At 34.3% G+C, this 27,932-nt stretch overlaps 2 protein-coding genes across 2 annotated transcripts; both read right to left on the bottom strand.

Moving 5' to 3' along the window:
* Positions 1–6,896: 6,896 nt before the first annotated feature.
* On the bottom strand, positions 6,897–12,795 carry GCK72_015367 (uncharacterized protein; the record flags this gene model as incomplete). The annotated part of the gene is made up of 7 exons (XM_003095326.2): positions 6,897–7,134; positions 7,252–7,406; positions 8,005–8,548; positions 10,834–10,908; positions 11,169–11,325; positions 11,375–11,493; positions 12,680–12,795. The coding sequence occupies 7 exons, from the start codon at positions 12,793–12,795 to the stop codon at positions 6,897–6,899; spliced, it is 1,404 nt and encodes a 467-aa protein (XP_003095374.2).
* Positions 12,796–23,673: 10,878 nt separating this feature from the next.
* Positions 23,674–25,372, bottom strand: GCK72_015366 (uncharacterized protein; the record flags this gene model as incomplete). Its single annotated transcript, XM_003090171.2, has 8 exons — positions 23,674–23,773; positions 23,819–23,880; positions 23,930–24,072; positions 24,126–24,247; positions 24,292–24,499; positions 24,544–24,653; positions 25,041–25,266; positions 25,312–25,372. The coding sequence occupies 8 exons, from the start codon at positions 25,370–25,372 to the stop codon at positions 23,674–23,676; spliced, it is 1,032 nt and encodes a 343-aa protein (XP_003090219.2).
* Positions 25,373–27,932: the final 2,560 nt, after the last annotated feature.

Raw genomic sequence — 27,932 nt, 5'->3', positions numbered from 1 at the left:
TATGATATTGCCAAATTGATGAATAATTGATCTTTATGTATATGTTTTGTCTGCTTACTCCTACTTGTTAATAATGTATCAATTGTACACGAAAAATGCAACAATTTCAGTTATACAACTTTTCTATAATGCCTAAAACTGTGTTGAATAAAGAACTATACATAATGTGAAGTTGAAATAAACAGCTATAAACATGCGCTCTTTACCACAAAGTCATCAAAAATAAAAGAACTGACACGTCTTTGAATCAAATGGGTTTGAAACATATGCATCATCAAAAGACAGTGGTTTATAGTCTTCTAACCCATATGCATTATTTGTCGGCATAATTATAACATATTAGCCCAATAAATGATTACAGTCAGAATTTGTGTGCACTTTCGGAGATTGTTAAAGACAAAAAGGGGAATTTTTGAAGAAAGTACGAGGAACAGTAACTCAAATAGGTGCAAAATCAAATAGTTGCATTGTGATATAATAAGTTTTGTAGAACACACGAAACCTATGTTTCAACATAAATTTAGCAAAATATTTGTATTTAGAAATAACTTTCATTGAAAAAGTCATTCAATTTATGAGTTTTTTGCCATGAATACTCATTTTTGCAACTTAAAACAGCACGCAAAAAGACATAGACCCCCGATATTCTTCCGCTATTGTAAGGGTGAGGAGAAGGGGGTCCCGTTTTTTTCCGCTGGGGGGTGTGTGTGTGTAAAGAGATCGTGGTCCGTAAGTATGCAACTGTAGTATGGGGATAAGGATGGAAGGGGGACGCCCTCCTCTTTTTTTTTCACACTCTCTCACCCACCAAAGCGGAAGAATACCGGGTCACCCTCCTCCTCACCACCGCGGAAAAAAAACAGGAACCCTCCAGAGGGTCTTCTTTTTCGGGAAAGTTGTCCCGTTTTTTTCCGCTGGGGGGTTCCTGTTTTTTTCCGCGGGGGTGAGGAGGAGGGTGACCCGGTATTCTTCCGCTTTGGTGGGTGAGAGAGTGTGTAAAAAGAGGAGGGTGTCCCGTTTTTTTCCGCTGGGGCGAGGGGTGTCGTGCGGGGAACAGCTGTTAGGGGACCCCCCCCTTCCTTTTTTCTTATCCCCATACTACTGATGGAATTCTTCAAGGATAACAACCCTTCTAACTGAGAATTCATTGAAATATGGTACAATGCATTATCAAAAGAGAAAAGCTTCAACAAAAGTTTCTAAGTTTCCATGTCGATTTTCAATTTTCTTCAATAAAATTTTTTCTATTTATTTTGTGATACACATAGGAGTTAGTGTACGGACCGTTGGCGTTCAAAAGGATTCCAAAGGATTTACGGAGGGCGAGGATGGTTGCAATGGCAAGTTTTTGGTCGGGTTCACGGGTTTGACGGTCTTTGACCAAGCCGATTCCCCAGAATAGGCCGACTCCCCTGAAACAAATATAATTGGAATTTTTGTACAAAGTAAATGCGGAGAATAACTACCATAGTTTTTGGGGAAATAATTCAAAAGTTAATTGAAACAGTTATTTTTCTTCAAATACCATTTTCCAATGGGAATTCTCCTTTTGAACAATTTATGCAGAATTATTAAATTAATGTGAGAACATGTAAAGCAAAGCAACTACTGAAAAACACAAACAAGTAACTGAAAAAATATTAAGACAGTAAATTTTGTTAGACAAACTGAAATATGATACCAACTATTCAAATCTCTCTAAATGTAAACATAACACAACCTCAAAAACGAAACGCATTTTACAAAACAGTGATGTTTTTCAGAGCATTTTCTGAAACTGAAAATTTTGTAACAAACAAATGATCCGGCTGAAAAATATATATTTATACGGATTAATAGCTCATGAAAAAAGACCTGTCCCAATCATTGACAGCACCTAGAATGAATAGCATTCTTGTAACAGGAAATTCTAAAAATTTAATGTATGAAATTGTGGCAAATACTGTAGATATACATGTTTTTGAAGAATTACTGTATGTTGAAACAGTAAATTTTGAAATTGAAAGAGAGTAATTCACAATTCAAGGTCTCCCAGACAGCGAAAAATGACTGTGAAAAAGAATGGCAAGAAATTTGAAGCCGTGAAAAATCGGCGTCATGTTTCTTGCAATTCTTTTTTGGAGTGTGCAATATGTATATTTTTCGAAAGTAACAATCCCAAAAGATCAGAGTGGTTTTGGTATCATAGGTTGATAACTTCACAGAAACAGTATTTTTTGGAACTGAGTTTACCTAGCCTTAGGTTGAAATTTTTGTGTCTGAAGTACTAAAGAAAAACTCACTATTAGATAAGAATTTTGGCTCTATTACAGTTTAAATGTCCTTTGAAAATTTGAACGTCCCAAAAAATACTTAGACGTCCCAAAAAACATTTAAACGTCCCAAAAAATGTTTAGACGTCCCTTCAACATTAAAAGCCACTGAAAGTGTTCAAGAGACGTCTAAATGTTTTTTGGGACGTTTAAATTTTCAGAACTATATTTTGAGATTACAAGGGACGTCTAAACATTTTATGGGACGTTTAAACGTTTTTTGGGACGTCTAAACTTTTGAGAGGACGTTTTAAAAAAATTAGAGTTTGAAAAGACGTTTAAGTGTTTCAAGGGACGTCTAAGTGTTTTAAGGGACGTTTTAGTTTTTAAAGGACATCTAAACTGTAATAGAGCCAGAATTTTTGTGAAAACAGTAAGTTTTGAACTATGCAAGAGCCAGGGGTTTTTGTTCCGTTAACTAATGAAGTTCGACAGTTAATTGAAAAATATTATAGAAGCAAAAGATATTTGTTTTCACAGCTAAAAAATTTTGCTGAAACTGAAGTTTTTGAAGTATGAAGCCATGACTACTTAGACACTTTGATCGAAGAACGCACTGAATTTAGTAAAAGCACCTATAAAACTCTGGGCACAAAAAATTTCCTTAAAATATTAAAATTGAAGACTGGCGAACGAGGATATGGAAACGCAGTTAGTGTAAAAAATTATATTACACAAGTAAGTTGAAACAGTAAATTCTTATTTTTCCGTATGAAACATTAAATGATGAGAAACTTTTTTTCAGTTAATATTCTATATAGAATAATTTTGATTAAGTTTTATTATTATCTGCTCACAAACACTCATCGGGGCGCATGTAGTTGAAAATGACGAAAGACCGTATTTTACTACAGATTTCAATACTTTTACCAAGATTTTCCATGCTTTCAACTACGAGACCTATGTTTTAACAACAAGCAGGACTCTTATTGAGTGTTCAGAACAAATCAAAATTTTAGAAACAGTAATTATATTTATTGTCTCAATCGTATTCAGATTAAGTCAGGGACCAACTGCAGATTGGCATATTTTTGAAACAATTAACTTTTTGTTGAAACAAAACATTTAATTAAACAAAAGTCAAGTATTTTCCTCCTATGTGAAATTACATTGAAACAGTGAATATAAATCAGGAAACATAGAAGTCAGGAGTTGTATTGTAGTGATATTGAAAGAACATTTGTTTTTCATGCGAATAAATTTCTTGAAATAGTAAATTTATGAAATTATTTAACTATCATAGGAAAATTGTTTCTTAGAGTAAAATACTTTTTGTTGAAACCGGAAAATTTTGAATACAAAAAGATTTTATTTTTATTTCATAATGTTTCCAATATCTACATTAAGAAATATTCATATTCTTGCATATTTTCGCTCACTATTGAAATCGTAAATGTTCAAAATAAATGCATTTCATGAAACAGTAGTTTTTCAGAAAAAGTAAGGATTCAGGCTAGATTATTTTGAAACTTCTGAAATCATTAAAGGATATTCCTGAATTCTAAATAAAGAATTATTTTGAAACAAGAAAAACGGTTGTAAGTTCTCCAATAGGTTCTGAACCGTGCATTCAAAACATTTTAAAGATTAAAAAGTACGCGTTCATATTTTTTCAATGCCAAGTAATTTTTGAATTCAAAATTCACGAGCGCTTCTTTATTTTTGTTGTTTCAAGTTTGATCTATGCACTCTAAAGTGTCTTTAAAAATCTGTTTTCAAAATTAACTTTTTTGTTGAAACATTGAATTTTTAAACAAACTGAAAATATTATTTTGAAAAAAATCAATCCGAACAATTTGGCTTGTTTCAAGAAAAAATGTGAGTAGAGACTCTAAAAAAGAACTTTGTTGTGTGGTTTTTTTGTGTAGTTATTCGCAACTATAAATATTCGTTATAGAATCGGAATGCTGTACATTTTCAAATTCTAAGAGTTTTGTTATCATGGAATTTTGAAACAGAAGAATTTTGAAGAAAAGAAACATTTGAGTTCTCTACACTGTTCTGAAAATATCGGCTTCAATTATTTTTTGGAATGATAAATAGTAGTGTTCCGATTCGCGAGACGATTCTCGCAATTCTCGCTGTTTCTCGTTCTCGCATTACTCGCATTTTATATTTTAGTCTTGCGTGAATGCGAGAATATTTTCATTCTCGCAAATGCTCGCATATTTCTCGCCTCGCAAATGCTCGTTCTCGCACGTGATCGCATTTTCTAATGCTCGCGTGATGATCGCAAAAAATATTGCGAGACTCGCGAGTCTCGCAATCTACGTGAACTACAGTACATTTTACTGTTTTCCTCTGTTTTTAATAATGAGAATCATAAAAATAAAAGGCACGTGGCGGACTTATTCATTTTCTTCTCTTGGGGAGTCATGGGGAGGTTATTGAAATGTTTGGCGGGCTGTCATGAGAACCCAGAACGCTAAAACAGAATGAAAACTTTCTATGTAAACGAGTACGTAGAATTCAATGAACACATTTTTAATTACATGAAGAACAAGTCAGGATGAAAAATGTGATGAAACCTTGAACTTGAAAAAATGTTGCGGTCTTTAATCATAAGAAATACAATAGTATGTTCAATCCATCTAATTTATAATTACGTTTTCAGGTCACCCAAGCCAACTTGACCAATAAAACGTTGGCCTAATTTACCAAAAACTTCAAAATACATATGTCCAAAAATGTTTTTGTCTAATAAACGGCTGAAAATGTTACCTGACGTTTGAAACATACTGTAATTTAACTCAACCCAATGAAATTAGTTTTTCGGATAATTTACGTGACTTCAAAGTTTCCATTTTGGTACTCACAAAACCCTGAATAACTTATTTCATAAAATCGTTTTGCAAGATTAGAATGCATATTCGAAATCAGTGTAAAATTTCCGATCTAGTGATATCTGTCTCGACCCATAAATCCATCTCGACTCGGGATTCTTCCCTAGTAAGAAAAATGCTATTTTCAAATGCGAGTCTCGCGAGTCTCGCAATTTTTTGCGATCTTCACGCGAGAATTTGAAAAATGCGATCATCTGCGAGAACGAGAAATGAAAGAACGAGAAAATGCGAGCATTTGCGAGAACGAGAATATTCTCGCATTCACGCCAAACAAAAATAAAAAATGCGAGTACTGCGTGTGCGAGAAATGCGAGATTTCTCGCGCTCGGCGAGCATTGCTGATCGCTTGTCGGAACACTAATAAATAGCAACTTATTTCACCACAGAACTACATAAAAACATAGTTGAAATAAGAAACGTGTTCTCAGAAACAGAGATGTTTTAGAAGTTTTACTTTTTGCTTAAAGGGGGACTGCGGTATTCCGAAAATTGAGATGTTTTGATATGGATCGACTGAGAATTTTGTAGAAAAGAGAAAAGTCTCTTGAAACCAGGTCCGAAAATTTGTCTGAAACGAATTATGAGGTCTCAAAGTGTCAAAAAAGGACATCTCCCCGTAAAGATTTGTCTTATATTTCGAAGTAAAATTCTCTCGCGTGAACATGAAAAATTTTTGAAATATAAGGCAAATCTTCACTGCGAGAGGCCATTTTTTGACACTTTGAGACCTCATAACTCTTTTTAGACTAATTTTCGGACCTGGCTTTAATAGACTTTTCTCTTTTCTACACAATTCTGAGTCGATTCATATCAAAAAACCTCGATTTTTTGAAATACCGCAGTCCCCCTAGTTCCAGGCTCAACAAATAGAAGAAACAGATAAATATCACTCGTGTAAACGATGGATGCTCTTTTCGGAATGATATTTGAACAGAATTAATATTTTTGAAACTTTATTAGTGAATCATAATCTTATAATACTGAAAATCGTTTTTTACTGTTTATTAGTATAGTGAATTCAAACGATAATCAAAATACATAAACATAGGAACATTGCATTGTTTTTTTGAAACAGGAAAAAATTGTGGCCCAGATTTCGTATAAAAACACAATTTTTAAATATTAGTTACAAAAAAAAACAATTCCATCATGGCGAATTTTCCCGCAAACTTTTCTGTATTTTCAGTAAATTCAATTCAATTTTTTATAGCCTGACCTTGCCCCAATTATTTCAACAGCATGGTGCCACGATGAATGAGTTGGAACTAGTCTTCGAGAAACAGAGGAGAAGGATAAATTCAGTTTTTATCGTAACTTCTCTACCGGATGGCCGTCTTCTCTCGATAGGAAATTCTTCTGGAAAGTTAGTTTTTTGTTTCAGGTGCAATTTCAAATTTTCAACATTTTCTGTTCCAGCTTTCTGCGTTCCTCTCATTCTTCATCAACTTGGATTTAATCGAGACGTCGATAGAATGTTGGGTCCGAGAAATCAGATAACATATGGAATTCTTCAAGTATAACAACCCTTCTAACTGAGAATTGATTGAAACATGGAACTATTCGATTATAAAAAGAGCAAAGCTTCAACAAAATTTTCTAAAATTTCTATGTCGATTTTCAATTGTTTTTAGAATAAAAGAATTCAAAATTTTTATGTGATACACACAAGCATTAGGAGTTCAGATTCCAAATCAAGAAGTAAAAAGAGTATCATTATTCAGCACAAAGTTCTTTCAAGAATCTATCGATTCATAAGAGTGAGAACTTGATCCAAAGCGGTCACAGTCTCCATAATATTATCAGAATTGAAGCAGAGTGGTGGCTTGATTTTCAGAATATTCGTGTACGGACCGTCGGCGTTCAGAAGGATTCCAAAGGATTTACGGAGGGCGAGGATGGTTGCGATGGCGAGTTTTTGGTCGGGTTCACGGGTTTGACGGTCTTTGACCAAATCGATTCCCCAGAATAGGCCGACTCCTCTGAAACAGACATAATTGGGATTATTTGTGAAAAGTAAATTCAAAGAATTACTACCATAGTTTTTGGTCAAATAATTCAAATGTTAATTGAAACAGTAATTTTTTTCAAAACCATACCTAATATCTCCAATACACTCGTGTTTCTTCTGAAGATCCCTCAGGGCGACCTCCAATTTCTCTCCCATTGCCTGACTGTGTTCCAGAAGATTCTCATCCTTCACAATTTTCATCACCGAGATTACAGCGGCACAGGCCACTGGGTTACCACCGTACTGAAAAATTCGAGTTTTTAATTTGTAAGAAGTAATTTAATTGATTTAATTACGTATCATCATCAGAAATTGAATGCATGTATTAAAAAAGTTGAAATTTTGAAACAGCGATATTTTGAAACATAATTTGAAGTAAATAGTTTTTTGTGAAATATGAATTTTTCGATATTTGAATTTCTTACAGGAACTGGGTAACTTCATTACAAACCAAAAAAATTCGAATATCAAGACTAAAATACTTATTTTGAAACATTAAAGTTTTGTTACACACTATCAATTGAAAATTATCCGATCTGGAAATCTAAACGGCACAAAAAACAAATATTTTCGAAAAACTATTTCTTTGCGAAAATTTGTGACCGAAAAAAACCTAATAAATTCAAGGCAAAAATCTTGAATATGTATGAAAGCTGTAAGTATTTCAAGGACTCCCAGAAACCTTTTTTTGAGTACAAAATTAGAAAAAATTTATGAAAAATCGAAAAAAAAACTATTTTTGTTACTTAATTTTTGAAAATTTAAGCAGAAATTTCAAAGATTGGTTTTTTTCAAAAAACCTCCGAATTTGTTTCGCACAGCCCTAATCCCCATCACTCACCGTATTAAAATAGCCAACCTCTCCACCGAGAGCATCAGCAATCTCCTTTCTCGTCGCCACCGCCGACACCGGGAATCCATTTCCCATTGGCTTTCCCATAGTGACAATATCCGGAATGAATCCATCATCATACAACTGATGAGCCCAATACTTTCTTCCAATTCTTCCGAATCCAGTTTGTACTTCATCAATGACCATCAGTCCTCCATGTTTTCTAACGTGAGATGCCACATCTTTAAAGTAATCTTTCGGTGGAATCACTTGTCCACCACACGACTGAAGTGCTTCTGCGAAGTAGGCGGCCACTCCACGTTCACGAGATTCCACGTCGTCCAGAATATTCTTGACGTCATCTGAATATTGTTTTCCGGCGGCGTACAACTTCTCCTCATCAGTCAACTCGTTGTCAGCAAGACGATGTTTTCCACGGAATACGTCTGGGCACGGGGCGACGTGCACCCATTCTGGTTGGGAGACGGTGGAGCCATGGTCGAATTTGTAGGGGGAGAGTTCCATGGTAGTGGTGACGTGGCCATGGTAGGCGCTGGAAACAAAGGGAATAGAAATTGTGAAAATGCAACCTAAAACTGAAAAAAATGCAAAAAGTCTTAGAAATTTGTTCATGGTTCAGACATGCAATCAATGGTAGTGACAAATATTTATTCTACTAAATAAACTTTTTGAAACAGTAAATTATAGAATTTCAAAGAGTCAGTTGTAACATAGGTTTATGAGACCAGGTGTTTAAAATTTTTTGATTTCTCAATTATTAAGTTTTTTGGTGTACTCATTTGAGAACGTACGGTTCCTAATTGTTTTAAAACAGACACAGACTAGCGTCCCGAGCCTAACGGCTCGCTCCGCCAGACTCGGCTGCGCCTCGAGCCCGGTGCTAAGCAAGTTTTACATTCAAAAATTGGTTTTTAATAAGTGGCAAGTGAAAGTTGAATTTACTACCAAGAATTCAAGCTTTTGAGTTCGAAACAATTAATTTTCATGTGTTCGATCGGAAAGCCCGGCATTTTTCTTTGATTCTTTTAACAGTGTTGAAAACGCGATCATGGAGGGCGTCCGGTTTCGATATTTTTGATTGCTCTTTTTGGTTCCATTAGATCTCGAAAGGTTTAGATCGGTGTCCAAACCTCAAAACAATTGAGGAAATCCAGTTCCCAGGACAGGAAACCGAGTGAATCCCATATTACCAAAAAACGGCGAAAGGTCGGGTTACTGAAAGTTTTACTGACTAAAAGTGCTTTTAATTTTACATGGCTCGATAGAGTTTTTTCTACACATTTCTTATTTTCGGATCCACAAATTTCGCAAAACTGAGTGAATTACAGTCGGCTAAAAAAGTTGGCCAGAAAAATCTTTTTGAATCCAATAGGTATGACGTAACTGATTTCGGTGCGCGGAGTTTTGCAGTGTGAGCTCAACTTTTTAAAACGATTTTTTCAACTTTCCCACTGCACCCTATCACTCCAAAATCTACTTTTAAGGCGTGAGCACGACAGGAAACGCGTCAGAAGTCTACTGTGAACATAACGCGATAAAAGTGTTTTGAAAATGTCTTCAGTGGAAAAAACCAATTTTTCCGAGATTGAAAATAAGTTTAGGGGAAATTTCGAAATTTTATTGCTATAAAACATCTAAAATTAACTGAATTCGGTAGAAAACTGCTGATTCAGTAATTTTTGTATACTGTAATAAAATTTTTTTTGCTATGCGCCTTTAAAGCTACAGTAAGAATTTGCACTGCTAAAGCGTCAGCAATGCCTTGGGTCATTTGGTTGAGTAAGGACCTGTGTTTCCTCTCGATTATCTGCATCCGCTTTAGCTTCAAGGACCATTCTTCAAGGACCAAATAAATTAAGAAATGAAAAAAATAACTTAAGAAATGATTTTTGAAAAAGTAAAAAAAACCTTGAAATTTAAAATTCCATTATCCATTCCGTCACGTCATTTTTACGTCATTTTTACATTTTCTCATTTTTTGAGGTTATTTGAGTGTAACTCGAAGCCATCAGATCTATTTCAAAATCTGATTTTTTAGCCATCTTTCTCATGCCCAGTTACATAACTGTACCTAATTTCAAAGCTATTGGTTCAATACAACTCGAGATATTGAGAGGAAAGTGAAAAAATCAAGGAAAAAAATTGAGCTCAAATTTTTATGGCTGTAAATCTTATTTTCCCAGATATCCAAATAAATTTTACATGACTCGATAGCCAGATTTTCAGAGATCTTAAGTCCAGAAAATCCCTCGGAAATGTTCAAAGCTGGCGCCGTACGAAATAGAAAATGGCGTAAATCGTGAATTTTTCAAGCCATATTCTTTACAGGAAAAAGTTGCTCTTACTATTTAGCTCATAACCTCTTCCCAAATGCTCCAAACCCAACCCCTGGCGGTCGCCACTGGCGCCCCAAGTTTTTGTATCACCCCAAAAAAGAAATTTTTGAAAAAGTTGAGAACAAAGAAAGTTATTAAGAAAAATGAGTGCGGACAAAATTATCGACAAAATTATCGACATTTTTTGAAGCTCCGCCCACTTCAAATCGGCAAGCTCATACTTACGTGATTTAAGAAGAGGGGGTGATTGAGCATCAATCGAAAAAAATTCAACTCTCATTTTTCTCTATTGCCGATTGAAACAGAAGAAAATTTTCAATAAATTTCGCAAAATGCGGTTTCTAAACGTAACAGTTTCAAAATGACCGGTTGTAAAAACTGAGTTTTGAAATGTTCCGCCAGAAGAAACACAAGCACTAAACAAAACCCAAACCTTCAATCATTACTTTTTTCCCCGAAACAGTAAAAAATGCCAACTTACTGTTCAATAACAATCGCATCCTTGTGTTTTGTGTAGTCTCTAGCCAAACGGAGTGCCAAATCGTTGGCCTCTGATCTGCAAAATGATCTCGGATTACATTTTGAAAACTGGTTTCTCATAATCTTATCTTATCGTGACCTCTGCTACTATCAATTACGCAGGAGGCAGTCTCTCTCTCAAATCGAAAAAAAAATTCCGTTTCATAAGATTTTGATGAATGAAAAATACGGAAGGGTATCAGTGAGTCGGCTAAATTGGACGCAAAACACAAAACTTAATATCCAATTCCCATTGTATGAATTACTAAAATCAAAGAGCACATAAAAATAACTTACCCAGAATTACAGAACAAGACAGTGTCCAAACCAGGCAGTGTCGAGAGAATCTGCTCGGCACAATCCGTCAATTGAGTTGACACAAAACGAACATTACAAGTGGAAGTTGACAACTGTTTGGTGATTGCATCGACGACTTTTGGATGGCAATGACCGACTAAAAAGAGACGGTCAAAGGGATGACCTGTGAGAATGAAATAGAGTACCATGCTGGACGTTGCTGATGCAATCCAAGAACTTGTTGCCCTTTTCATCGTAGAGATATTGCATCGAGGCACGGGATACCATGAACGGATCGTCCGAGTAGAAGATTTGGCATTTTGATCTGGAATGGGAGAAATATTGGAATTAAATTTTGTAAGCCAGAGTAATCCCTGTAATCCCAAATTATCAATTTTTGAGACATATAATGAAATTGATACTATAGCTGAAACAGTGAACTTTGAATTGATTTAAAAAAAGAATGATGGAAATTTGTTGAGGTTACTGACCGAAATTCAAAATAGGAAAATATTGTATTTCACTCTTACAATATGTTTTTGAAGCAGTAGGTTGTATTAATTTTTAGTTACCAAATACTCGAAATTAACTCCATTAATTCAGAAACTTTTCATAAAATAGTGAATTATTTGAGTTGTGAATTGGAAATTGCTTAATTCGATTGTTATGTAACAAACATGTCTGAAAAAAATGTTTCATCTAAACAGTTATTCTGAAATAGTAAAAGTTTCAAACCGAAATATGAGAATTCAAAAAATAGATTAAGAAACGTTGTCGAACTATGATAGTAATAAAAAAAGCGAAGTCTACTTGAATAACTACTTTGAAACAGTCAATTTTTTAAACCGATGTTTTATTGTGAAACAGGTTTGCAGCTGAAATAGAACATATATTTCAATTGGCAAATACTGTTAAGATTCTGTTTAAACAGTAGTGGATCAAGTTACCAAAAAAGTTATGAGATTATATAGTCACTCAATTGGTTACAGGTGAAGCTCCATAACTATTTAGGGAAAATCGTTGTCAATGTAAAATGTTTCGCTGTAACAGTAAATTTTGAGCGCGAAAGTTGAATTTTCAGATGTTGTCTATGAATCTGCTAAACTACAAATAATAATGTAATTTTCTTAGAAAGTACTGTTATTTGATCCCTCTCAAAACTTTGTCCTATACTTTTTGACCTACTAAAAAGATCATCACGTTCAATCACTGATAAGAACATAATACTCTCAAAAACCACGGTGACATTTTCTAAATGGATTATTTCGTTTATTTCGGGAAAAAAGTGAAGTGACTAAAGATAAGCAAAGAGTACACATGACGGTTATTATAGTCCAGACCACAGACTAGAAATATCAGTAACAAAAATTTCAGAAAAATATTTTACTGTTTCAAGCTCAACTGAAATTTCATAGTTCTGAAAATTAAACGATATGAGTACGTTATCCGCTTTTTAACATTTCATATTCATCTTTCTATATAATATTCAGTTTCCAGATTTTCAGACTCACCCGATGGTATCCTTTCTTTTTTTGAGAATCTCTTCCTTGCTACGGACATCTTTTGTCGCCGCAGCGGCTGGCGTCGAGGAAGTGAAGAATCCCAATGCGTTGACCAAGGTGGACATGATTTGTCTGGAAATGGGAATATTAATTTATTAATTGATTAATTAATATAAATACGTGGAAATACGTGAAAGGGTCAATAAGGTAAAACAACTAAAATAAATAGAGCAAAACTAGAAAAATGAGGGTAGGGTAGATAAGTCGCTAATGTTATCAGGCGGGAAAAAATTATTGTTTAAATTCAAAAAAATTGAGCAAAAAAGCTAATTCGGAGGAGTGAGACAGTTTTAATTAATGAAACCAATACTGAGATTTCCGCAATCAACTGTAAAAACTAAAACTTCTTTTTAAAAATTTATGAAACCGTACAATTCTTTTTTGCTAGATTGACTATTTCAGGTTGTTTAATTAGTCAAAATTCAAAAAAAAATTACAGTCTCAAGGGTTTCTCTTCAAATATTTATGTTAGGTAATTAATGCTCCTTTGGTTTCCTTATGTGTACAACTGTTTGTAGATTTCAGACCGTCTTAATCTACTTTTAGTTCTAAAATGTAATCTTAGTGAAACAGTAAAACTTTTTCCAATTTTTAACGGTTTCAGTTTTCACACAAATTTTCAATTTTCGCAAAAGTCTCCAATATCTCGCGAAATATCCTGATCCCTACTTTTCTCCTTTTCAAAAAACAAAATTCTACAACAAGGAAGTTTCTAAACCTCCGATATGAAAAAAATTCATATCGGGTTGTGGTCAAACACGAGAAAAAAGGGGGAAAGATGATGATCAAACTTTCGGTCTGATCGAAAAGTATGTCTTATCTCTAGAATTGATAACAGGGGGGGGGGGGCGGAGTCACCACTCCCCCCTTCGTGTCGTTGAAATAAAAAAGAAGATAAACCGAGAGAGAGAGAGAGAGAAGAGACGCAGGGAGAGAAGAAGAATACAAAGTTCGTCTCGGGAATGACTGCTCATTTGTCATGGACATCCACCCTGGAGATAAGACAATGGGGGCCGGTCAGCTGTTTGACGACGGGTGGCAAGGAAATAGGGTAGTGTGGTCTTGAAAAGGAGGACAATTACGTAGTTGGTTCATAAGAAAACATTAGGGAGAGAGAGAAAGAGACGCAGAGAAACGAGAGTGTCTCGCTGTCTACTCTCTCGCGATTAAAGGTGGACTAAACTCAACTCTGATATTTTCATAGAATAATGTATGGGTACCTGTGAGTTCATTTTCATATCGAAAGAATTTTTTATTCGGTCTGGAACCCACTGAAAACGATTGAAGGTAAGTTTGGGCACTTCGGTGGCCTAGAAATTCGACTTCGGCCATGTTGATTTCTTCAATTTTGTCGCTATTTTCGCTCATTTTTGTTGTGTTCTTTCAATAATTTTGAAAGTAAACGGCAAAAGTTGATAGAAACACTACAACGATGGTAGAAAAAACGACGAAAACTTGCAAAACAACATTTTCGAAAAAGTTCTAAAATGTTCCACGGCCACTGAAATGCCCAAACTGTTTCGGCGCTCGTTCTCAGCGGGGATCGGACCGAATTGAAAAATTCTTGAAATATGAAGATGAACTCACGGAAATGAAGAAATTAACATACGACCGAAGTTAAATTTTTGGGCCATAACGCCAATTTTCACCGGCCACCGAAATGCCCAAACTCACCGGCGATCGCTCTCAGCGGGTTTCAGACCGAATTTTAAAATTTTTTCGATATGAAAATGAACTCACAGATACCCAAACATTATTATATGAAAATGTCAGAGTTGAGTTTAGTCCACCTTTAAACTTTAAAGGGGCGTAACCTATTGGGATTTTGGTATTAATATTGTGTTGTGGGAAATTTTCAAAAGTTTTTATTGAAACAGAAAAAAATTCTCGACCAGGAAAACTGGCATGCCCTCGGTTTGTGTGTAAAGTTTGGACCAAACCGAAAAGATTTTTCTCTCCTCTGATATATATCAAATAAACAATTTCTCATTCTATCTCTTCGGGAGAATACTTTTGTTTTGTTTACTTTTTGTTTCCCTTCTATCTCGGAGGCGGAAAAGATTTTCAATAAGGAAGATATTTTCTGAAAAAGAGACTTTGGTCCCGGAAGCTTTTTTTTAAGCTAGGGTATTACTGTTGTATATTAGCTGGGCACAGTTGTTACAACTGCGCTCCACCGAAATGTCCTTGAAAAATGACTATTTTTCTCTGAGTCTCTCAATTTCGCACACAATTTTATTTGGTTTCGGTAGAGCACGGTTGTAAGAAGCATGCCGTGCTTATAACTGTGAAAATTTTTTCTAACACAGTAGAAAAATTCACTGTTTCACAATCAGAGAAATTTCAATGTTATTAAACAATTTGATTCATCAACTCCGAATGTAGGAAATTTTTCTTTACAATTTAAAAAGTTTGCCAAAGATATGCTGGCATATAAAACATCTCGATAAGACCCACTTAAACCTGGAAATTTCAGAAACATTGGATTTTTGAGTATCTGGCAGTTTTTAAAACTACTCAATTTTAAAAGTTTTGGAGAGATTGAAAAGTGTTGAACAATATTATTAATGTCAGTAAAGCGATAGCCAAACTATTATTCGCTGTTTCAAACATTTCACAAAAAATATTTATGTTTGTTCAAGTTGTAAACTATTCGCATATAATTAAATGAAAGGCAAGTTTTTATCAACTGTGCAACCGGCCGGGTCCAAAAAAAAATTCTCCCGGCCCAAAAGTTCAATACTGAAAAGTTCAACTTTTTTTTCAAAAATTTTCCGATTTTTCTAAAAAAAATAATGAAATCTTGTTTGATTTTTTATACATTTCTATTATTTATTTCGACAATAAGGTCCTTGAAGGATATGTACTTCTTTAATAGGACAAAACATTCTGATTGTTGAAAAGTACATGACTGATAACAGTCTTTTTTTGAAAACCCGTCTTGACATGAAAAACCTGAAAAAATCTTACTGTTTCAAGTTATTTTCTTATTTTTTCACACTATTATAGGAAACTGATTTTGGCTTATCAGAGACTATAGCTGCTGAAAAACAAGAAAAAAAAATCTATAATAGATAAAATCGACTCGAAAAAAATTCATGGCAGTTTAAACTTTTTGATATTTTCATATAATCAAACAAAAACTGCTTGGTGAATGATCTAACCAAAACAAAACAATGCGGAATAAGAAATATGAGAATTCGACGAGAAACTTATCAATCAAAAAACGTTTCGAATCATTGTGTTTCTTATCAATGAAAACAGTTTGTTTACTTGTTTAATAACCACTTCCTTTTATATCTTGTTTCTTCCTGGTGATCTCTTTATAATAGGATATAGGGGTTTTACTTTTTCATGGAGAAAAATAATAGCTTCAAGCTTTTATAATTTTGATATTATGACAGAAAAAATACGATTTCCCTAATTTTTTAATTGTTTAAATTTTGATAGACGATGAAATAAACCAATGTAATGTTTATTTATAATAAAAATTTCAAAAAAATTTGAAACCGCACTTTTTTCTTTGTTCAAACCTCGCCGCCGATGCTAGATTCTCAATTTTGTTCTGTTTCGAAAAGTTATAAAGTTCGAAATTTGTATTGCTTCGCTAACGAGTTTGATTCTGTTTTTTAACATTAGAGAAGTATTAAGCAGTAAACTTTTGAGAAGACAAAATTACCATAGTTCTTTGAAACTGTAAATGTTTATTTGTTATCAGTAGAAACATTCTTCTCAATAAGTTGAACAGGCAAGTTAGATTTTTAACGTCTCATAGGAAACGTGAATAATTTCAAATTTCGAAAATTGTAATTACGTAAGCGATTGGAAACTGTTCAAAACTAACAAAAATAATGAGTATTGAAATCACAGTCACGGCAACAATATAACTATCTTTTTCAAAAAGATATTCAACAAAAATATGTGAAACATTATTTTTTACTTTTCATCGAAATTCAAAAAAGTTGCACTGTTTCAAGAATATTTGATATTCTAAGTGGACACAATTATTCTATTCAAATTGAACTTCTCCTATCTGCCTCACTCTTTTTCCTTTTCTCAGGTGTCACAATTATATTACAAATATTTTCACTGTTTCAAAGGAAAAGTGAACAGTTTGAAATTTTTAACAAAGATATTGCGATGGATGAAGTTTCCAATTTTTTTTCGTTATTCAAAATTGTGGCTGTTTTGAAATATTTTTCTGAATAAAATTATCGAAAACTTCAACTCGAGAGACATGAACTGAAGGTGGCCAAATCATAACATTTTAATCACTATACTCGGTCCTGGGTCGCTATTCCAAAAATTTTCTCTGTTTCAAAGAACAAGTAGATATTGGAGAACTTGAAACAAGAAAGTAATTATTTCAATTCAACTAGAGCCTTCATGCTAATAACACTGAATTTCCGAAAAAAAATTAGAATTTTTTATGCATTTCTAATCTTTTATTGTCTTTTCTAAATAATTGAAACAACATTAGCAGTTCTGAAATACTTGACGGGTAGGCTTAAAAGAGTATCTACAGGGTGGCTAATAAGTATACGACGCTCTTAATACTTGGATATTTGGCAAAAAAACGACTGAATTAACAAAGATACTTTATTTATAATTGAATTATACGTATAAGATTCAGTTTACAAAAGGAATTTGAAATTGGATCCTTTGGCTTTGATGCAGGCCTTCAGACGTCCGATAACAGAATTGCTTGTGCGCCGCAGGTAGTCCACGTCGATTTCGTCCCATGCCTTCTGAAGGGCGGCCTTGAGAGCATCGACCGTGTTGTAGGAAGTTCCTGAGATCTTGCTCTCCAAATATCCCCAAACGCTGAAGTCCATCGGATTGAGATCCGGCGAGGATGCAGGCCACATGTCCTTGCCCCAATATCCGGGAAAATGAGCATCCAGCACAGCTTTTGTAGATTTCGATCCGTGAGAAGGGGCCCAATCTTGTTGAAGGATGAATGGACGGCCAGCAAAGTGCTGAGCTGTCCAAGGCAACAAAACATCCTTCAAAACCAAATTTTGGTAGACCTCCGAATTGATTTTCACATTTCTTTCAATGAAAACCAATGGAGTTTTACCGTCAGATGTCACCCCGGCCCACACCATGACACTTTTAGGAAAAAGGCGGTTATGGGCCTGGCAGCGTTTGGGGGACTTACTGTCACCCTGTGACAACAATTGTCTCTGGTTTTGACGATTTGGAAGAGGTTCAATAGTGAAGATCTTCTCGTCAGTCCAGATCACGTCCGAGACGCGGCGCACCTGCAGATCGGCAAGCAACTTCTTCGATTTTTCAAGTCGTGAAGCTTTGGATTGTTCAGAAAGGAACTGTCCTCGGCACAGTTTGTAAGATCTGAGGTGAAAGCGGCTTTTGACGATGGTTTGAACACTTCCACGACTGATTTCGAGATTTGCAGCGATCTTGTTCATGCTGATTCCATTATTGCGAGTGATTCTTTTTTTGATTATGTTTCGAGTCCTACGAGTGTTGACTGTTACTGGTCTGCCGGATTTTTTCCTTTCTTGGAGACTTCCATGCTTTTTGAAGATAGAAAACATTGTACGAACAGTTGATGATGGAATACCAAGACGTTTTGCAATCTTGCAACTCTTGACTCTCTTTTTGAAAAGAGCCTCGATGGTGGGTCGGAGAGGTGAAGCTCGCATAACTTAAGATGAAGACGAGAATGAGATAAATGGCTTTAAAACCGACTTATATAGTGTCCAGACTTTCGAAAATATTCGAAACATTTCGAAAATATCTCTTGGCACAGTGCCAACAAGTGCAAAAACAAAACGTCGTATACTTATTAGCCACCCTGTATTTTGTTTAAAATTCCGCAACTTTGAAAAAAACTACATTCCGTATGAGAACAGTATTTTCCGCTGCGAGATAACTTTGAACATATTTGATGCGCCTTTAAACCCGCCCAGTGCGAGTTCGTGAACCGATAAAAACTATTTTCTCAAAATTCCACTGTTCCAAAACTTATCATCTTTGATATTTCTCACCATGCTGTTTTATTGAACTCTGACCCATCTCTCTCACTCTGTCTTATTCTCACACTTTGATTTTCCATTTCGTCGAAACTTTTTTCCCAAACAAAAAGATGATAGAGTCATTGAGAACAGACACACTTTCTCTCTATCTGTTGATAACGATGAAACGTGACAATTACCAACAACGGGTCAAAGATTCAAAGTTCCCCCTGTGTTTGCTCTTTCTTCCTATTTTTTCACTTTCTGCTCGCGACGCGTCACCATGATTTTAATTTTCAGTTTTACTTTTAGTTCAATCCATAAAAATTGGGGTTTGAGGGGGTAGCGGAATGATAAGAAAAGGAGTGGGGTGATAAGAATATTGAGGGAAAACTATGAATAAGGTGATAAAAAATGTTGCGTTTTTAAAATTTCAGAACTTTTCGGTTTAAGGGAAACTTTAAAAATTTTCTGTTTCAACAAAAGATTTTCAGTAACATCGGAAATGAAAATTCACTTTCATCTCATTGCACATTTTATAAAGATTTGATTTTCCGAAAATCAGTTCACATCTAAAAGTTAAAATAACTTTTTTTATCACAAAAAAATGCCTAAACATTTGAATAAATGTTAACTCGTTTTGTAGATAGAACTTTAATCTTATTCGAAAATAAGGTACCGTATTCACTCTATTTGACAGGCACCAATCATGTAGAGAGTGAGGTCTTATTTTTCAATGCAAAGTGTGAACCGTCAAAGTGAAATAACGGATTTTTGACAACACAAAAATAAATTTTCGAGCAAAAGATATGTTGTCCATTACAAAAATCCGATCAAATTGAGTGTTCCTCTCGAAAACCTTCGTTCCAATTTCAGTGATTTTCTCGAAATTACTTAACGTTAGGTTATTCAGCAACAATGTTCCCTTCGGTAAAAAGTATACTTAGTGGCTGAAACAGTTAAAAAATTAGCTGTTTCAAACATTTTACATTAAACTGGGATTTGACACTAATTCTAGTCGTTCTCTCTTACATTTGAGTAATTTACATACGAATTTATATTCATCATTCAGTTCTGGCTGAAGCTATTATCGGTTTACAAACTCGTGCCGGGGGTGTTAAATGCGCATCCAAATTATTCGAAATTTCGCGGAATGGTCTCGTTGTTGAAAAAGATTGAATGCCGTGTTTTTAAGCATTGCAGGGCTAAAACAAATTAGATGTGCCTTCAAAACCTTCCGGCAGAGTTTTGCATACTTGCAAATTTACGGCCCGGCCCGGCCCGGCCCGGGCCGGGCCGGGCCGGTAGAGAATTTTCAAGGCCCGGCCCGGCCCGAAGGCCCGGCTTCAAAAAAAGGTACCTATTTTTTACCAAATTGTTTGAAATTTTACATTAAAAACTTCAATTTTTTGATGCATAACTATCCTTTGATTGAATTCTGAAGTATAGTCAAAAATTCGACATTTTTGGGAAAAAATTCAAAAAAATTCAAAAAAATTCAAATTTTCGTTCAAAATTTCAGTTCAAATTTTTCAGCCGGGCCGGGCCGGGCCTTGGAAATTCTCGTCACGGCCCGGCCCGGCCCGGCCCGTTGCAAGTATGGAGTTTTGTGTCACTGGAACAACACAACTGAACACTTTTTGTTTTAATCAAAAAAGAACATTCAAAGTTCAAAAGAAGAAAAATCAGTAACACAACGCGATAAACAAAGTTCGGAAGTTTTCATTTAAAAAATAGTTTTCTACTCAAACAGTACTACTTCAATAATTTTTCACTGTTCCATACGTATGTCAGTAAGCTAGGATTGAACATTGAATTCACTAGTCAAAAAAAAATACGTTGATTGCATTTCACCAATCAAAAGCCTTCCACACTCTGGCGCACCTTCAACGCGCATACTCCTCCGATGAAATAACAATAAAGTAACAGAAGATCATTTAGATCTAACTTCAAGAATGGAACGATCAAACAGAAAAAAAACTTTGACCTGATAAAAAAATTGCAACACTTTTTAATGATACGCAATGAATGGGTGATAGTGATAAGATAAAGAGGAAAAGAGAAGTTGTAAAATCGGGAAAATGGAAGTGGACAAAGTCTTTTATAGAAATATTGGTAAGACTAACGCCCGTTTTTTTAAGCACAAATGATCAAGTAGATTTGAAACAGTAACATTTTTCAATGAAATCTCCTCTAGAAATGTTTTTGATAAACAAGTTAGTGTTCGGTGAAAGTGGCACACAAATCAGTTCAGCCAAGAAAACAAGAAACGAAAACATGTTTGTGAAACATCATAAGTTTGTTTTCTGGAAGATTGGAGACATTTGATATTCACATGAATGTCTTGTGAAATAAGAAATAATATTATTATTTCTGTTTCTGAAAATCAAAATATTAATTTTATGAATAATTCAGATGATCGTATCGAGTTTTTCTATTGTCTACATGTTGTTTCTGGAACATTCTAATGAAAGCAAGAGCGAGTTAGTTGAAAGTGGCCTATAAAAAAAGAATGCAGTATTTTCAGGTTTTCATATGTCGCATAGAATGAAAAAAGGTGCCATCCATCAGAATTGTGGAAAATTTAGTTGTCTATCTAATGAGCCAGAAAACAAGCATTTCGGCAAGAAAATCACTCAAAAATATACAAAAAATAATTTTCAGTTTGTATTTCAGCCAACAACTTTTTCTTTGTTCGAGAATGTTTTCTGTCAAAAAAGGTATCCTCACTTTTCTGAGGGATACTGTGCCATGGGACAAAATAGTACTCACATTTATTTTTTTTGCAAAAAAATGAGGATAGTATCATTCAAAGATGGTATCGAACTTAGTATACATCAATTTTGAAACAGGAACTTTTTTTGACATTATTCCTGAACCTCCTACTGCTAAATTCTCCTAAATCTATTTGAATACAAGGAGCATTTATTATATTTGTCGGTTCACGAACTATCATCGGACGGTGTTAAATCTTGTTCGGAATGGTATCGTAGTAGACAAATGTGAAATACCGTAGTTTCGAACTTTGGAGGTTTAGAAGATAATGGACAAAAAAATGTACTGTTTCTCGAAAATGTTTTAAAATCAAACAAGTCTCGTAAGGCATTCGATCTTCAATTCGATCACAATTTCCTGGCTCAATGTTTTCTCAGATTTAGAATGAATTTGATTTTTTTTAAAGTTTTATTAACTAAATGTTTTTTTCTATAAAGATTGAGACTGAAACTATAATTAGAACGATATTAGCAAAGTTAATAGCAGTAAACTAGTTGTTAATAGCAGTAAACTAGTCGTTAATAGCAGTAAACTAGTTGTGCACTTTTTTCGAAACAGTAAAAAATTATAACTAAATTTTCAAAATTACACAGCCATTTTCTTTTTGGCAAGCATCCGTGTACTACCGGAACAAACACTATTGATCTGTGGAAATTGACATGTAGCTTACTTCCATCAAATTTTTTAAATTCGTTATGAAGTTTTAAAATCAAGATAATAGACCATATCAGAGACACGTTTGATCAGAGACACTTTTGGTAGGGAAAATCTTCAACGGTCTTTGGAACAGTAATTTTTGAAAAAGAATAGTTATGAGACTAACAATTAATATAATATTTCCGCAAGGATAGCAATAAAGTTCAGTGCATTCACGAAACAGAAATTGTATTTTTTCGATTCTTTTTCAAAATCTGAAGAGGAGTGGGGACTTGAGAGTCATATTTAGTTACTCAAACTTCTGTGACTTTCTTCCTCAAAACACTTGCTAAAAAAGATTTCGAAATCGTATACTTAATATCGGATGGATAGTTTTTGTTTTTTCTAGAAAGGTTCAAAATATCATTTTTATAAATAAAACGCATAAAAAATTGTCTTACTTCCCACTTGAAGCAGTAAGCTTTTTTCCACGTTTCAGAAGAACTTGATTATTTTTGTTTCCGTTTTTCTTGTAAAAATGTTTCAAAAACTAATGGAAATAAGAGAAGAATTGAAATTACTCCTTGTAGAAATAGTTCATTCTACTTAGAAACAGTAAATTGTTTTTATTAATACATAGATAGCAAAATATATTTTCATTTTTCTACATCTTCATCGTGAGCTTCTTTTTTATTTCAAGTCTGTGGTCCATAAAGCAGAAATTTGTCAAGACAAGTATATCTGAAATTTCTTAATTTTTGTGCTCCAAAGTGATGATAGCCAACCGGAACAGTTCACCAAAATTCGTTACTGTTTCGAACAAATTGTATAAACATTTTATTAAAATTTGGAACGTTACTGATAGTGAACAATTTACGAGAACAAACTACTTGCCAAAAAAGCTAAAAAACTGTGATTCAGCAAATGGAAACTATGAAACAGAAAAAATTAGGAATAATAAAATATACCGCTTTAGAAAGTTGTGGAAGTATTGGGCACCGCTTGTATTGTTTTCTTTAGATAGATGAACGGGAAATAAGAATTGAGGGAACCGGAAAACAATACAAATATCCCTGAAGTATGTAGTAAATTAAATTTTTTTGGGCTTCCTGAGGAATACTTCGCATATAACTGAAAGTTGTTTAATTTCAGCTAACGCTGAAACGCTGTTGCACTGAAAACCTTAAATTTTCTGTTTCAGATTTTGTTCATTGTTTTATTTTCCCCTCCTTTTTTACTGTGTACTTTGCCGTTTACTAAAAAAATGAGGAAATACTGCTACGTTTCACAATTCCAGTCGCGGGGCTACTTTAACGTTTTGCAATCCCAATGTTATCTTTTATTTTGGTCAGTTTCAGACTTTGAGTTTTTCAAAACTACAGTGAACGAAAAATAAGTTCACATCAACAGTACAACTATTCTATATTCTTCGCAACAGTAAATTTTGAAACGTTTTTTTGAAATTACTGTTTCAAAATTAATTCAAGTTTTCCAATCATCTGCACTACATTAATCGATCGATAAATTAAAAAAATGTTTATCAAAGTAAAATTATGCTTGAAAAGTGAACACAGCAACTCCACTGTCGAGAACAAATGTAAGTACTGGTGTCTCATACATGATTGGAAGTAGTTTTTTGAAATCCAGTCCTCTGAAATCACTCAAATTCTTAAAAACATTTTTAAAGAAAACTCACGTATAAGTCTTATCATAGACCATTGGATCTGGGGTTCCATAAGCGACAGTGATATTTGCGTTCTGAAATTTTTTATTATAAAATTTTAAGTGAATTTGTTTTCAGACTTACATCATCCATCTGAATATCAATGAGTGTCTGTTTAATATATAATGTTGAAACCAAGGCAGATGTTCTAGCTTGACTATTTAAAGTCGCTTTATACTGAGAATTCGGGACGGGAACCAACTCAACGTAATGGAGATTTTTCACGTCTGAAATATTATACAACAGGTTTTGCAACGGTCTCAAAAGAAGAAAGACTTACATATAGATTCTTGGATCAATAGTCGGTCAGTGTTGTTGCTGGCTTCTAGATTGACAATCACCACACTATCAAAACCATTACTTGTGATGTATTGGTTTCCAGACTGATAGATAAGGAAAAGACTGGAAATTGTATAGTTGGAGAAGACACCGAAACGTACACTCACTTTCCAACATAATTTCCTCCCCTTTGAATGCTTCCACCGTCAAAGATGAGTGTACTCCTCAGAGAGTAATAATTATTGATGTCTTCTGGGAAGGGGAGCAGAGAGACTCCACTATTTGAATCATATACAATATAGTATTCTTTGTTTGTGGCATTGATTACTTCTGCGATTGCGCTGATCTGAGTGTAGAGAGTGGGGTTAGTTGGGACTGAAAAATTAGATTGTGATGCCGGTCTAAAATGGAAAACTTACGAAGTTTCCATTCGATTCTGAATGCGAACGTAGCTGCAGCTTGATTCGATACAGTAACCGAAAACTTGGATGGTGGGAAGTAATATGGCTGCATTCCTTCTTGACTTGTTCTACAACACAGTCAATCAGTTATTACAGTTCTTAGCTAACTAAGGTCTCCGATTGACCGTGAAGTTATGGAACGTGACCTATATCATTGGAAAGCTGAGAAAACGCTGATTCCAAATATATTTTCTGTTTTTGTCCTTGAGGCCTGGTATTCAAGAAAAATGAGGTCAAAAATGGTATATTGATAAGTCATTACCTTATCACACCCTTCTTCATGACACACCGCCGGCACGTCGGTCCGAACTTTGACCTCATCTTTCTCTAATACCAGACCTCAAAAGTAAAAACTGAATTTATATTTGGAATCAGCGTTTTCTCAGCTTTCCAATGATATAAGTCACGTCCTATAATTCCACTGTCAATCGGAGACCTTCCCTAGTAAACCTTACCTCATCAAATTTCCAGCAGCATCAATTGTCTGAAATATCGACGTTGAGTCTTGAGTCTGCCCATTGATTATCAACTTCGCGTAGTACCCCTGTGGAATAGTTACAGTCCAACTGCAAGTCTGTCCCATCTCCAGAGCAGGAGCTGTCTGAGTTTCATTCCACGTGGCTGGCCAGTAGTAAGGTTGGGAGTTCACAAGACGGTTGACTATATTACCGGTTTTGCAGACTGTAAAAGAAGTGAAATTTTACAAAAAAATATAGGGAGAAATACCATTTCCCGCAGCTAAAGAAACAGAAGCAACAGAGAGAAATAAGAATAACCTGAAGAACATTTTAGAGTGATATGATTTCTCTTTGAGTTGAAAATTCATTTTATAAGAAAAAAGAAAAAAGATAAGGAAGATTCCGTATTTTGTATGAGCACAAACTGATATGATTTCCTGATTTTTCAGCTTAATTTTCTGATAAAATCATCATTTCTCTTTCTGAAAAGGTGATAAGGAATTATCAATACAAAATACGCAGTCGACAATGCACTTTCATCTGTTACAAACTATTCAGCATGTTTTTTCTATATTTCTTGTGTTAGAAGAAGTAATGGAAGCAAAATTAATGTTATATGACTGAAAAAAGTAGTCAGTAGTGAATCAGTAAAAAAAAATTTTTATCAAAAAAGGTAACTGCCTAGTAACGGTTTCTGAAAAAAAAACAAGAAAAATAGGAAAGTATTAAAAAGAAATACTGTTTCTGCGATTATACAAATTTCAAGTATTAATTTTTCAACAATAGACCGTTGCATATCGCATTTCACTTGAACAGTTGTTTCTGTTTTGTTTGTGTTGTTATATTAGCTCGGCACAGTTCTTACAACTGCGCTCCACCGATATCCCTTTCAAAAATGTATCTTTTTCTCTGAGTCTCTCAATTTCACACACATTTTTTTAAGGTTTCGGTAGAGCGCGGTTGTAAGAAGCGTGTCGTGCTAATAGCTTCTTTTTTAATCTTCATCTGTTTACTTACACATTTTTACCGTATACAATAAATATATCAATGTTTTCTTTGACAAAAAATCTTACTTGAAGATGGAACGGAGACAATCGGTTTAAAGGATAAAAAAAAGACAACAACAAAACAATGCAATAAATGATTTACTGTTTCAGATAGCAATCTTTTAAAAAATCCTTCTCTTAAACACATTTGTTCTGCCTTTGTCACTGTTATGAGTACCTCAAAACTTGAAGATTCAGAAAAAAAGTATGAGCATTATCTTTGCTTTTCAGTTAAGTTTGAAAAAAACTTCCTATCTGCAATTCTTGTAGTGAAAAGTTTTACTGTTTCCGAGAATTCAGAAATAAAGTTTTTTTGGAAAAAATTATACTCCGTGAATGAACCGTTCTATTTTCTGTTTATAACTTACAAAAATAGTTTTTCTTGAGGTATAATTTCCAATTAAAAATTTTCCGATATCACCATTCCCTAGTGATTTACTAACGTTTTCAATTTCTGGGAATGCTATTGACATCAACTGCTATTTCTGTTAAAAACACTTGTCGTTTCCCAGAAACAGTAATAAAAAATTGTAGTGACAAGCATTTTCCAAGTTCTTTTCCAACGAGAATAAAATATTGCAATTTCTATATTTTATGAATTATTTTGCCATGACAGTTCAACGATTTCACAAATAACGACCCATCTTATTAAAACACCAGCTTTGGCTGACACGACTTTGGCGCTTTTTCTCGCGACTACGCCACTCAAGTCCACATAAAAACGTTTTTGATGATAATTTGTATTTTTGGAAATGAAAATAAAATGCCGACATTGTGACAGAGATGCGAACCAACCCCACATGCGTTTTATATCATACTTGTCAAATGACGGGCCGGCCCGCCGGCCCGGCCCGGGCCCGGCCCGTCAGGCCCGTCTTTTCAGGGGTATGGGATTTTTGAGAAAATTTTTCAAATTTTTTTCAATTTTCAATTTTTCATTCGGAAAAATTTCCAAATTTACTCGTTTTTTCATACTTTTTTCATGATTTTTTATTAAATTTTTCGAAACATTGACTGAATTTTTCAGCGAGACGCCTCCGGCGATAATCAAATTAAAGGTGTACTAAGGTCAACTCTGATTTTTTCATAGAATAATGTATGAGTGTCAATGAGTGCATTTTCATACCGAAAAAGTTATTCGATTCGGTCCAAACCTCGCTGAGAACGAGCGACTTTGGGCATTTCGGTGAACGTGGAAGGAAACAAAAAAAGAGCAAAAGTAGTAGAGAAGTATGGGGGGGTACTAAGACACACACAGGGGGAGAAACGATGGGGACCATGAGTCATTGACAACAAAGTGACCGTATTTCCCGCACTGTTTGTTTGTTTGTTTATTGTTTACGTTGAATTAATTATCAATTTTATTGTTTTAACTAATTAGTTCTCATCCACTAATTAGTATTTCATTAATTATTTCAAACAATTAAAGCGTAAGTGGTAATTCCAGAAGTTTTACACGTGAACATTATTATCTTGTCACGTGAGCATAGATATACAATTCTTTTTTTTTGTTTTGATTACGCTAATGCTTTTTTTTTTCATTCAAACATGAACTTGATCACAATATACAATGTTATTCTCAGAAAAGGGGTGTATTAGGCACAAAATACTACTTTCATGCATTTTCACACTTTTTCAATGTTTTTACGGTGACTTACCACTAATCACGAGTCTGAAAAGGGGCGGAGCCTAATGGAATGGTATTTAAGACAGCTTATGCGTACCTAAATTATCATTCTGAGAAAAAATTAATGTGAGTTTTTATTTTATTTTCATTTATTTATGGCTATTGTTTTTAATTTCCAATATTTATTCTACAATTATAACATTAATGTTCCAGAAA

The sequence above is a fragment of the Caenorhabditis remanei genome, chromosome IV (genome assembly GCF_010183535.1).
Source record: "Caenorhabditis remanei strain PX506 chromosome IV, whole genome shotgun sequence".
NCBI classification, from domain to species: Eukaryota; Metazoa; Nematoda; class Chromadorea; order Rhabditida; family Rhabditidae; genus Caenorhabditis; species Caenorhabditis remanei.
The sequence above is the reverse complement of the archived record's forward strand: the minus strand, read 5'-3'. Positions and strand labels throughout refer to the sequence as shown.